At 34.9% G+C, this 13,639-nt stretch overlaps 1 protein-coding gene across 2 annotated transcripts; it reads left to right on the top strand.

The window, feature by feature from the left end:
• The first annotated feature begins 4,661 nt into the window (after positions 1-4,661).
• LOC111464881 (4-hydroxy-3-methylbut-2-en-1-yl diphosphate synthase (ferredoxin), chloroplastic-like) lies at positions 4,662-11,185 on the top strand. Of its 2 annotated transcripts, none has more exons than XM_023109155.1 (20): positions 4,662-4,804; positions 5,409-5,632; positions 6,376-6,533; positions 6,910-7,016; positions 7,098-7,198; positions 7,278-7,354; positions 7,622-7,741; positions 7,851-8,081; positions 8,439-8,555; positions 8,666-8,740; positions 8,822-8,899; positions 9,004-9,063; positions 9,151-9,213; positions 9,299-9,443; positions 9,565-9,703; positions 9,784-9,861; positions 9,948-10,107; positions 10,174-10,272; positions 10,365-10,469; positions 10,881-11,185. In XM_023109155.1, the coding sequence occupies exons 2-20, from the start codon at positions 5,422-5,424 to the stop codon at positions 10,980-10,982; spliced, it is 2,226 nt and encodes a 741-aa protein (XP_022964923.1). In that variant the 5' UTR covers positions 4,662-4,804; positions 5,409-5,421; the 3' UTR covers positions 10,983-11,185. The 2 variants fall into 2 exon arrangements, with proteins under 2 accessions (XP_022964923.1, XP_022964922.1); XM_023109154.1 differs by having other exon boundaries at positions 4,670-4,804; positions 5,404-5,632.
• The last annotated feature ends 2,454 nt before the right edge of the window (positions 11,186-13,639 follow it).

Below are 13,639 nucleotides of genomic sequence, written 5' to 3'. Positions count from 1 at the left end.
TAAAATAAAAATAATAAATAGAATCGGATGCAACTTTTCGATAGTCTTAGCCAAATTAAATACTTTATATCAATTTTGACTTTTTAATATATAGTTTAATATTTTGACTATTTTCGAGTTGGGTTCGGTTGTCGGTTTTTTATAATTATTTTTTAAAATTTTATTTATTCATGATGCACATTGCATTAACATCTAAATCTCATAAAGTTCAAACATCGAGTGTTTACTAGCTACAATGTATCACTAACATCGGTTACAAACGTTAAATATTCTTAATTTTTTTTAAAAGTAGGGTTCGGCTGTGACACTAGTTTCAGGTTGGTCGAGGGCATTATAATACTTATCGAGTGATTTAAACATTTACTAAGACTCGTCAACCATTATAATGCTTAAAGGGACATAACACCCAAATATCGTGCTAACTGAAGACTCTTGATTCTAACTAATGTTTCATGATGTCACCCCGAGCCTCAAGATATCATCGGTCATCACAAATAACACAAGCATGCTTATCAAGAACTGACCTACGAGTTAGTTTTATAATCAGAATCTATAAGGCGTCCATTCATTCGAAGTATTATTGAGGACGAACCCTCTTACCTCTATACCGAATCATTTATACATACTATGTCGAAAGCCCAACCCTACTTTTTTTACTTTTGATTGAAGGAATCCAGTGCAATGACGTGAGCGAAAACTTATTTTTAAAGGAAAACATCTGAGACACTCATCTTGAAATGCTCACGTGCCAGAGCTTGACTTTATATTTTAACCTTTAACTCATGGAAAGGGGTGCACTGTTAGCAAGCACCTATCCTCGAAAACCCATTTTCAAAAAAAGATGCTCGAGACATTCGTTTCACAATGCTCACTCACACCATAATACTCGCATGTATCAAGGGGGAGCTCGCTCAAGCCATGAGACATAGAAATGGTGAAAAGGCAACACCATGTCTCCCCTATAGTACATTCTAAGACATTTTTGACATAGACGTCATTTTAACAAAGAGCCCTACACCAACGTGGAGCATCTATCTGATGTTCGATTGACACCAAATTTGGTGAGTTTACGTGTTTTACCATACGAACTTAACTACAGAGTCGCTTATCGAATGTCATGATGAATCCTTAACTTTTGAGGTTATGGTGAAGGGCAACATCTAACCCAATTAAACTTACCTCTGACATACTTAATGATACTCTCTTATATTCTTACTAACATGTATATTATCTTCTTTGAGCTTTCCCTTTCGGGCTTCCCCTCAAGGCTTTAAAACGCGTCTGCTAGAGGAAGGTTTCTACACCCTTATAAATGATGTTTTGTTCTCCTCCCCAACTAATGTGGGACATCGCAATCCACTCCCTTTAGGGCCTAGCGTTCTCGCTGGCATTCGTTCCTCTCTCCAATCGATATGGGACCCCCTTCAAATCCACCCCCTTTGGGGGCCAGCGTCCTTACTGGCACACCGTCTCGTGTCTACCCCATTAGGGAACAGCAAGAAAGGTGGCACATCGCCTCGTGTCTACCCCTTATAAAAGGGTGTTTTGTTCTCCTCCCCAACCAACGTGAGACATCACATTCACATTCTATTTGGTATGTTAGATAATTCACCATCTTCCTCAATGACATTAAGACGTTTTTGCTTGTGGAAGTCATAACCTACTGTTTTCGTAGTATAATTGTGATGGGATGAGACTCATCCAAACAACCGCCCACTCCTAGGAGCACAATTTGATTTTGATTCAAATTCAATTTTGAAAATATAAATTGCATTTGAAAGGAATTATCTCGAAATCAAATCAACTGCCAATTAGATTTTAATTAGGTATGGATTTAATTCCAATTGGTTTAGCTTGAAATCAAGAGCTTGTCAACTTTCACATTCAAAGTTTTAGCATAATTAAATTTTGTATCGCAAATTAAATTTTCAGATATTTATATTTTTTATTATAAATTTAAAAGTCCGATTATAATTTTATTTTTGGGTTGGTTAAGTTGACCCTGACAAAAAAATTTCAACCGGCCAACTAATTTTTTTTTTGTTTCTAAAAAATTTAACCCAAACTAAATTTAAAAAAATAATAATAATAATAATAAATAAATAATATATATATATATATATATATATATATATATATATATATATATAATTAAATTTGGAGACAAAAAAAATGTCACGTGTCTCTTAATCGTGGCTATTCGATCGAGTGAGTGTAAGCTGGGTCAAATTGGGTCGTATAATACTTAGGCCCAAATTCAAATAAGCCCAAAATGGCCTTCTTAAATTATTGGGCCAACAGCCCAAAGAGATGAGCCCAAATGCATCAAAACCCACAATACCCGTACACTCTTCGAGGTTCATAATTTGAATTCTCCCTCTCTAATTTGAATCCTCATCGTCCTCGTTCCAACCAACGTTGCCCGTTACAATGAAAAAAAAAAGTGTTGGCACACTTGAGGAGCATCCTCATCGTTCTAGATTCATAAATTTTTTTAATTTCACAGAGAATATTGCTGGAGGATTGTGGGGAAGAGTCCCACGTTGGCAAATTTAGGGAATGATCGTGAGTTTATAAGTAATGAACACATCTCTATTAGTACGAGGCATTTTCGAGAAAACTAAAATCAAAGTCACGAGAGCTTATATTCAAACTGGACAATAATATCATTGTGAAGGCCATGATTTCTAACAGATATGCAAACTCGAGAATCAAAACCTAACCCAGATAAAGTTACCGTCCACCCGAAAATCATATAAGCTTCGTGATCAGTTTGATTCAATTTTTTATGTAATCGAGCTGGTTACCTATAAAGTTAAATAAATGACACATAAATTATTATTATTTATTAATAAGCATTTTCCAAGTAGGAAAATAATTGATTTGGCCTTTGGTGAGAGATTACATGGTAGGGAGGGGAATAGCACCAAAACTTACCTTCATAAAGTCATCCATGCATGTAGGAGAGAAGGAAAAATTATTCCAAACAACTTGCCAAAATAATTTATTGGATTGAAGAGACGTATTCCGACCACACGTTAATTGGGTCGGTTTCGATTTCTGTTGAATTTATAAATTTGTATGAGATTAAATTCTTCCCGAGATATACATCATTAGGGTTTTGTCAAAAGCTCGTTTTACCCCCGTAGTTATATATCTTAAATACCATTATTCCCCTAATGAACGTTTTATTTATGATTCAATCATAAATCGAGTTTTTTCTTAAGCAGGTGAGAGGATGGACTCTATTGCTTGTGCCTCGTAATATAATTACTCATCTACTTTCCCGAGAAAGAGTGAATTCTATTTTGTGAGGCAATGTTCGAGCTTCCTATTTGGTAAGTATACAAAATTGTAGACTTAATTGAATCAGCTACAAGCAAATACTCTCTCCCGTGCAAACAAATGACATGCTCACATATAAGAGTTCGTAACTCACTAAAGATTTAGATTGAGTTGCATACGATCGTCTTGGGAAATATTTATCTTATCGATGAATGACTTTATATACAGTGATTTGGATGACACGTTTAACCTTTTGTAAATGGGTCATTGTAACAGCTTAAGTCACTTTCTGTGTTTGACCTGTTATGTATCGTCGTTAGCCTCATAATTTTAAAATGCGTCTACGAAGGAGATGTTTTCACACCCTTATACGTTTCCTCTCCAACCGATGTGGGATTTCACAGTCATAATTAAAATATTTATTTTTAAAAATCCAAAACAAAACTATTAGAGTTTAGGAAGTGAACAATATCATATCATTACAGCGTGGAGATCCGTAATTACTAACATAGCTCTCCATGTATTTTAATTTAAAACTAATATGTTGTTTACCAATCTATATTAAAAAAATGAAATTTATTAATATTAATTTAAAAAAAATTAAATATCTTTTTAATTTTTAAAAAATTTAAAAATTTATTATATCGACTAATACTACTAATAATAATAATAATAATAAAACGAACATTCAGCCACACGCCATAAACGTCTCTCTCGTCAATGGCATTTTTTGTAATTTTCATTAAATGCAAGGGGTAATATAGTAGTTTCATCTAGTTGAAACGCATACATATCGGTATATACCCCGTGCCCTCTGCGGAAAACGTTTTTGTCGTTATTTCACTTATCCACTTGAATTATTATTTATTTATTTATTTATTATAATTATTGTGGTTTATCATAATTCATTTAACTTTTATTTGAATATTTCCTAATACAAATTATTTATTTAATTCTTTTTTATAAAAATTAAAATTATTTAATTTTTATCTCTTAATTATAAAATTTATAAACACTATTTTTAATTTTTTTTTTAAAACAGTACTTTTAAAAAAATAATTTTTGTTTTTTTTACTAATAATTTAAGTGTTTTTTTAAAAATGATTAAATAAAAAATAAAATCATTATTAGATGAGTCATAGTGGTTAAGAAGTTTCTGTTTTTTGAATTGGCTAAGAATTAAAATATTTCTATAATAATATCTCCTAAAAAAAATAATTGGAAATAAACATTTATGAATTTAAAAAAAAATAATAATAATAAATTGCTTGGTTATGGTGACCAAAATACCAATTAAACCCTTTTTTTTTTATTTCCATTTTCATATTTAAAAAAAAAAAATTCCATGTTGAAAATATTAATTAATAATTCAAATACATAAAATCGTCCACAAATTTCCGGGCGAATTCTCCTACAACCACCAGTTCTTTGCCTTCTCAGCCTCAGTCCTCCATCATTCTCAAACTTTCCTCTCAAATCGGAGGCTGATTTCTCTTTCCGGATTCGGAATCTCCAGCTTGTATGTGTTGTTTTATCCACTTATTTCCTTGTTTGTGAATTATCCAGGATGAATTTGAGATGTTTTTGCTGTTTTTCCGGTTCTAATTGTGGAATTTTTGTTTGCTTTGACGAGTCAAGAGTAATAATCCATCATCTTGAACTGAGTCGGAGACTGATTTCTCTTTCAAATTCGTGTTACCGTGCTTGTAAGAGTTGTTTTCTTAACTGATTTTTTTCAGGATGAATTTTAGGTGGTTTTTGCTATGTTTTCCGATTCTTATTATGGAAAATTTTGTTTACTTTGACGAGTGATGAGTCTTCGTGTTTGAAATTACAAAGTTGAGCGTGTGGCATGCACTGGATTTTGTAATTTTTTTAAAATAACCTTTTCTAGCACAGCACATTGGATTCTGAAGTTTACGAGTGGTTTTGTTTTTATTTCTTTCTGTTTCGATGCTCGTTATGGTAACGTAGTTATGGTTTTCAGTCGGAGGCTTTTGTCTCCAAGTATTTTTGAGATGGTTGTTCTATGACTTGAAGGAGTTTCTTGAGTTTTCTCGTCTTCAATTTATGTTTTGGGGCTGAGTTGGATTTTGATCAATCTACGGTTTGTTGTAGTGAAGATCGTCACCGGAAATGGCTTCTGCCGGAACGTTACCGTCGCACCTTTCGGGATTGAAAGGCGGAAATGTGAACTTGGGATTTGCCAAGCGGTTGGAATCAGTAAAAGTCTCCGATTTGAAGAGCATTAGGTCTCGTGGAAGAAAGGTTTTGGTTATACGGAATTCAAATCCTGGCTCTGATATTGCGGAGCTTCAGCCTGCCTCGGAAGGAAGTTCTCTCTTGGGTAAAATTTTAACCATACATGTGGAGTATTTAGCCCTCGTCTTATCCATCTTTTACTTGATTTTTGGTGGCAAATACAGGAGATGAAAATCAAATATGGATTTTACTTTTGTTGACTTATCATCTCGCTTCGACTGGAATTGAGAGAGAAATGGTGTTATTTTAAACATGTTCATGGCACACTTTACGGCAGTGAGAGAATTTGAAACTAATAAGGAACATATGGGTTAAATCATCTCTAACCCCAAAAGTTTATGATAATTGATAAGAGTATGTTTAACATACAGATAGGGAGAAAATCACGATATATTAGTAAAAACATGTGAGCTCCGATTCTAATAAGTAAATTTTTCAATGTACATCCTGAACAATAATGTATTTTTCACATGGATACACTGAGTGCTGATAGAATTGGTAGAGACATTGGCTACCCTATCCAAAGACAAAAGCAATAAGGTGAAATACGAGTCATAAAGATTTGTTTTTGTTAACCTATTGTTGCATATTAGAATTGATCACTGAATCATGATGACTTCGACGAACCCGCATCTCAAACATGATGAATTCTAAGGAACGTAGTAATGCATGACACACGTGTTCCACTAAATGATGTTCACAAATTAGTTTTGTTTTTACCCATGTTTCAATTTCTGAAAATGCTAAAGATGAAATGTTATTTAAGAATGTCCGAAATGTACTTTAAAGTTTGGTTTTGCTTTATTTGATAATCACCATCCCTTGCAGTTCCCCGACAGAAGTACTGTGAATCTGTTAACAAAACAGTCAGGAGGAATACACGGACAGTGATGGTTGGGAATGTTGCTCTTGGTAGTGAGCATCCTATAAGGATTCAAACAATGACAACAACTGACACCAAAGATGTTGCTGGAACAGTTGAACAGGTTCTTTAGCATTTCTTCTATTTCAGCTATGTTTTCATTTTGCAATCCCTTCATCAGTGCTCTAACAATAAAAACATTCTTTGATTACTTATTTTATTGTGAGATGTTATAGTGAATGGATTATGAGTATCACCATGATCGATGCTGAACATGTTGAAACCTCATAATAATTAAATGATGAATTGTATAATCATGTAATAAAAGTTCTTGTTGTAGCTTTGTCCAAATTATTCTTGATTTCGTCTCATGGACAATATGGATGATGGAGTCTACAGAAACTAAGAAAGACATCGACATAATCGAAAAACTTCGATAGTTTATATTGTCGTATCATGTACTTTTATATGATTTTAAGATGACCGATTTGTGTTAGTAGGTCATGAAAATAGCCGACAAGGGAGCGGATATTGTTCGGATAACAGTTCAAGGGAAGAAAGAAGCAGATGCATGTTTTGAGATAAAGAACACCCTTGTGCAGAAAAAGTAGGTTTAATGTAATACATTGGACATTTTTGGAGATTGGTTTCCTCAATTTATGATTTCTCTGAAAATTCTATTTTGCAGTTATAATATACCTCTGGTTGCCGATATTCATTTTGCTCCTTCTGTTGCATTGAGAGTTGCCGAGTGCTTTGATAAAATTCGTGTAAACCCTGGAAATTTTGGTATGCTATTTATCATACCAACATTCTGCAAAATTTCTTCAGAAAAATTGTTCATGTGTCAAGTTCATGTTTTATTCAGCTGATAGGCGGGCTCAATTTGAACAGCTAGAATACACAGATGATGATTATCAAAAAGAACTTGAGCATATTGAGGAGGTAAAACCTTTTTGTGTGTGTGTGTGTGTTTTTCTAGTACATGTTGCTTAAGCGTATTACAAATATTGTATTCCTCAGAAACAGGAAAAAATATATACAAAAGGCACGTGTTACTAGTTAGCCATATGGTCACGATAATCTATGACACCACCAAATTCTATGTTATTTTGACGTTTTGTTTAGTAATTTATGAATTTTGCGATAATGAACCCAATTTTATCTCAAGTAATGGGGTTGACGATTTTTTTCCTATTTTAATTGTGAAAGGTTTTTACTCCGTTAGTTGAAAAATGTAAGAAGTATGGAAGAGCAATGCGCATTGGAACAAATCATGGCAGCCTTTCAGATCGCATAATGAGCTACTTTGGCGATTCTCCAAGGGGAATGGTGAGCAATTTTTCCTCTAAAAATTCTTATAAATAACCTTTTTTCATGATTTCCTTTTTGATATTAGCTTAGGGATGCCCTTGATAAAAGTTATTCCACGTCCTAATAGGTTGAATCAGCATTTGAGTTTGCAAGAATTTGCCGAAAGTTGGACTTCCATAATTTTGTCTTCTCCATGAAAGCAAGCAATCCAGTCATTATGGTTCAGGCTTATCGTTTACTTGTAGCTGAAATGTATGTCCAAGGCTGGGATTATCCTTTACACCTTGGAGTTACTGAAGCTGGAGAAGGTGAGGACGGACGAATGAAGTCTGCCATTGGCATTGGGACCCTTCTTCAGGTATTCTGTCACCAATGGAGTTATGATCGTCCTTCTATATCTGATGATTGCCTTTCACCCTGTTATCTGATGCACAAATTGTATGTGAACTCTGAATCCAGATATCACTAGGTTTTCATTTTCAAACCCTACTGCAAAATAGACTAATTTCATTAGAACAATGCTCGATGCATGCACCTTTACTAACTCTTTTTAGATTTCTAGTTTCTTGTAAAGAATCTGTATTCAATTATCTTTCAGTTCTCCACAAATTGCGTTCACATGATGGTGGTATGGTTGATCACATACACAAAGGAATACGCACATGTAAAAACCATATCATTGTGCGGCATTTAGTAAATGTTTTCTGTTGTGCAGGATGGTTTGGGTGACACTATTAGGGTTTCTCTTACTGAACCACCGGAGGAGGAGATAGATCCTTGCAGAAGGCTGGCAAACCTTGGAATGAGAGCAGCTGAACTGCAGAAAGGAGTGGTAGGACCCTTTTTTTCTTTTTCTTGTTGTAGTTGTTGTGTGGTCAGTCTTCTATGTCCAATCACTTTAATCTGAATATTGTAAACTCACAATTCCTTCCTTGTCTGAAGGTGCCATACGAGGAAAAACACAGACACTATTTTGATTTTCAGCGTCGATCTGGCCAGTTGCCCATTCAAAAGGAGGTCAGCTTTTTTTTTTATCATTCTACTCTGTCGTACTGCTTTCTGGACTTGGATTAAGAGAAATGCTTGATTGTTGTACAGGGTGAGGAGGTGGATTATAGAGGTGCTTTGCACCGTGACGGTTCTGTTCTCATGTCAGTTTCCTTGGATCAATTAAAGGTGCAATAGTCAAAACTTTCCTGACCTCAATTCCCATGGGGTATCTCAGGATTCAAAAGGTGGACTAATGGAAACTATCTAACTTCTTGTTTTCCTAACTCCAGATGCCAGAACTTTTGTACAAGTCTCTTGCAGCAAAGCTTGTTGTTGGCATGCCATTTAAGGTCTCATTTGTTTCTCTGTATAAAATAATCCATTTGTTTTCAACCTTTTGGGTTCTTTTTCCTCACAGTTTTTGCCAATATGGTTAGGATCTAGCGACGGTGGATTCAATCTTACTGAGAGAGCTTCCTTCAGTAGATGATGCTGATGCTGTAAGGACTTACTTTCAGTTTGTGATGTGTTGTATTTATTTGTGGGGCCCAATCAAACTTTGATATCTTCTGTTCTCATGATCAGCGTCTAGCCCTCAAAAGGCTGATAGACATAAGTATGGGTATTATAACTCCTTTGTCAGAACAACTCACAAAGCCATTGCCTAATGCCATGGCTCTGGTCACTCTCAAGGAGTTGTCCTCTGGTGTTCACAAACTTTTACCAGACGGTATGTTTCGCTACTTCCAATTCCAGTTAGTTCGCTCTGTTTCTAATTCAGTATATACATACATACATGCATACATGTTGTTAATTTCCTTGTCACATCCCATGTTAATGAATTCTCTCAGGCACACGCTTGGTCGTATCTGTACGAGGTGATGAATCGTACAATGAACTAGCTGTCTTGAAAGAGATTGATGCAACAATGCTTTTTCATGATTTACCATATTCAGAAGACAAGGTCAGCAGAGTGCATGCTGCAAGGAGGTATAACAATATTCCTTTAACATCTTGTCAAATGTTAGATACTTTCCCTTGTTCAACATCTTGTCAAATGTTAATTTCAGGTTATTCGAGTACTTATCGGAGAACGGTCTCAGTTTTCCGGTGATTCATCACATTCAGTTTCCAAAGGGAACTCACAGGTAGATATAGTTGTTATTGTTAATTAACTTGATTATTATATGAGGTGTTCAAGCAGTGAGTTTTATTTTTCCCTTACTACTTATAGAGATGACTTGGTTATCGGTGCTGGTTCGAATGCGGGAGCCCTTTTGGTGGACGGCCTCGGAGATGGTGTCCTATTAGATGCCCCAGATAAGGACTTCGATTTCATAAGAAATACATCCTTCAATTTGCTGCAGGGCTGCAGAATGAGAAACACAAAGACGGTAAGAATTTTTCCGTCCATGAAATTTAGTGTTATTTCTCGATCACTAAATTTAGTGTCATTGCAGGAGTATGTTTCATGCCCATCTTGTGGCAGAACATTGTTCGACCTTCAAGAAATAAGTGCGGAAATACGGGAAAAGACATCACATCTGCCTGGCGTTTCTGTAAGTGGACATAGCTCTGTGTAACTCTCTTGAAATGATGTCAAAAAAACAACATTCAATCTTGAAATTCCTCTCTTCCTCAATGTCATCAGATTGCAATTATGGGTTGCATTGTTAACGGTCCTGGGGAGATGGCTGATGCTGACTTTGGGTACGTTGGGGGTTCCCCTGGAAAGATCGACCTCTATGTCGGGAAGGTAATGTCCTATCTTTTTTTTATGCTTCAAAGTAGTCCAATCATTGTGATTATCAAAAATGTTCAAACGGATGAGAATATTTGCTAAAACCACCCCACCTAAATGGTGGTGAAATTCTCTGTTTATAATAATTTGTAGAATTAATCATTTATAGAATCAGATAAACTATAGTTAATCATTTATAGAATCAGATAAACTATGGTAAAACCGTAATGGAAACCATACTTCAGGACTAAATATCTTCAATGTTAGGGAAGGTATTTCTATTTCAATTTGTGTGGACAGTTCAAAACTTGAAATCATGAGTTATGTAATTTCTCTCCCCCACCCATTGTGTTTATAATGTATCTTCATCGTTGAATATGAATGATATTGGAACTGTAACTTGATAAGAAGATGAATTTTGTACAGACCGTGGTGAAGCGTGGAATTGCTATGGAGAATGCAACCAATGCTCTAATTCAGCTGATAAAAGATCACGATCGGTGGGTCGAGCCTCCTACAGAAGAATGAGAGAGACATAGGCATGGTATGGTAGTTCTGGTTTGGTAGGTAGGAGAGAAGAGAAAGAGGGGAGGCCACAGCTTTCATATGTGTTGTAAGTCAATATAAAAGGGGTATGGAAAATTGGGTAATTGGTATGTTACTGACTCTATTTCCTCCGTCACCAAATAATTCAGGTATAAAAGGGATTATAATAATAATTCATTATAAAACCTGCACATACGAATTGCAATTCTTTTTTAAATTTAAAACCTTAACTTTAAGAATTAGACTGAGTGGAAAAAACATGGGTGGAAGCCGTAGGAGATGAAGAACAACAGCACAGCAGTGTAGGTCTCAGACGAGGTGTCCACGAAACGTAATTAGGGTAGGGAAAACGGAAGCATGGAAATGAAGTTTTGGTTGCCCATCGGGAAAGCGGGAATCGCAGAGGAGAGACTGCCATGACATCCAATCTTCTTCGCGCTGTGTGGAGTTGGAACACTTTCCCAGCCGCCTTGTTTTACCTTTAACGACTACTACTTTTGGTGGACCGCGATGCCCATGAAGCCCAATACTATAACACACCGGATCCTATCAAAAGTTACTAAGCCCAAATGGGAGCCAAAATAGGCCCAAAGTGGAGGCCCAAGTCGACCCATAATGGAAGCCCAAACCCATAGTGGAAGCCCAAGTAGGCCCATAAAGGAAGCACAAAACCCGTAGTGGAAGCCCAATTTGGCCCATAGTGGAAGCCCACATTGGCCCATAGTAGAAGCCCAAATCGGCCTGTAGTGGAAGATCAAATAGGCCCATCGTAGAAGTTCAAATCGGCACATATTGGAAGCCCAAACCGTCGCCCATATTGGAAGCCCAAACCGCGGCCCATATTGGAAGCCCAAGTACGCCCATACTGGGTTTAAATCGGCCCATAGTGGAAGCCCCATCGGCCCATTGTGGAAGCCCAAACATCGGCCCATTGTTGAAGCCCAAAAGGCCAATATTGGAAGCCCAAACGTCAGCCCACAGTGGAAGCCCAAGTGGGCCCATGGTAGAAGCCCAAGTCGGCCCATAGTGGAAACCCAAACCGCAGGCCCATATTGGAAGCCCAAACTTTCGGCCTAATCGTTGGTCCATAGTGGAAGCCCAAAAAGGTCCATAGTGGAAGCCCAAATCGGCCCATATTGGAAGCCCAAACTTTCGGCCTAATCGTTGGTCCATAGTGGAAGCCCAAAAAGGTCCATAGTGGAAGCCCAAATCGGCCCATAATGGAAGCCCAAGTAGGCCGGTAATGGAATCCCAAAAACCCATCGTGGAAGCCCAAGTAGGCCCATAATGGAAGCCCAAAAGTCCTACAGTGAAAGCCTAAATCGGCCCATAGTGGAAGCCCAACTCGGCTCATAGTGGAAGCCCAAATAGGCTCAATTGGCACCTGCTTGGTCGCTTAATCAGCTCAGCTGAACCCGTTTTCTTTTTTGAACGGTGGGTTGCAAATTTAGAAGAGGTCTTTTTTTCAAACATTATTCTCTCGAGATTCCATATTTGGAGTACTCCCTATTTTATTACTATACTTGCAACTACAAACTTTTTGTTCACTAACGTTTTAATCCATCCACTTTAAATTTTTATTGGAGAAAGTATTACTAAAATTTTATATATATTGATAAATCAAATAAAAATAATGGTGAAATGTGTTCATTGTCTACAAATTTAGAGATTAAATTGTTGTATGAGATTTAAATTATTACAAATTAAATTTTATTGAATTTTAATCACAAAATGTGTTATTTATCCTATTTATTTTTCTTTTTTGAAACAGTATGCTCCAAATCTAATATTTTGGAGTAAAATACTTTAAAATTAAAATCCTTTTCTATTTGGAAAATGAATAATGAGTATTAATTTTATCCGACCAAACCATCCAAAAAAATGAATGTATTTAAAAATAAACATTAAAAAGTCTAACTAATTGAATTATTTCAATAATACTCTTCAATATTTAAAAGTTTTTTTTTCTTTTTCTAGATCGCGAATAGTTGATATTTTATTTTAAATATATCATTTTAACTTTCAAAAATATTTTTAAATTTCTTTTAAAATTTTAAAATTTTCATTAATATCTCTCATTTTAAAAAATAAAAAATAATTTTATTTTAAGAATAATTTTATTTAAACTTAAAAACTTTAAGAATTTTCTAAAAAAAAATTTGAGAATAGTATTACTTTTAAAATTTCATTCCCACTCTTTAAACTTAATATATATTAAAGAATATTTTTAAGTTCTTGAAACAAAAGAAAATTGATTCAAATTACTTTTATTATATTTAAAATTATAATATATAACATATCTTTAATCATTCAAATAAATTAATTAAAAAGTGATTCAAGTTGAAAATCAAATAGTAACATGTTTTTTAATCATAACAATAATGGTAAGAAAAGAAAATTGTCACAAATAAGTAATAATTATTATTCTTTTAGTTCATTAAATAAAAGCATAAAAAGACAAAATGACAAAATGACAATTACACAAAATTTTAAAAATCTCGTCTCTTATTAGACTTATTTATAGACTACAAAAGTATTTTTAAATTTAAAAATAAAATAAAAGATTCCTCTTTTTTTTTTTTATAAAAAATAAAAAATAAAATTTGACTTTAAAAAAATTCCATTCAAATTTTCAAATT

The sequence above is a fragment of the Cucurbita moschata genome, unplaced genomic scaffold (assembly GCF_002738365.1).
Source record: "Cucurbita moschata cultivar Rifu unplaced genomic scaffold, Cmos_1.0 Cmo_Scf00031, whole genome shotgun sequence".
Lineage (NCBI taxonomy): Eukaryota > Viridiplantae > Streptophyta > Magnoliopsida > Cucurbitales > Cucurbitaceae > Cucurbita > Cucurbita moschata.
This window is presented reverse-complemented; position numbering and strand designations above follow the sequence as displayed.

Excerpts from the sequence above, each read along its gene's own strand:
- LOC111464881 (XM_023109155.1), top strand. The coding sequence starts at position 5,422 with ATGGCTTCTGCCGGAACGTTACCGTCGCACCTTTCGGGATTGAAAGGC. Across the intron at positions 5,633-6,375 it reads GGAAGGAAGTTCTCTCTTGG|TTCCCCGACAGAAGTACTGT; the intron begins GTAAAATTTTAA and ends CATCCCTTGCAG. Across the intron at positions 9,704-9,783 it reads AGAGTGCATGCTGCAAGGAG|GTTATTCGAGTACTTATCGG; the intron begins GTATAACAATAT and ends TGTTAATTTCAG.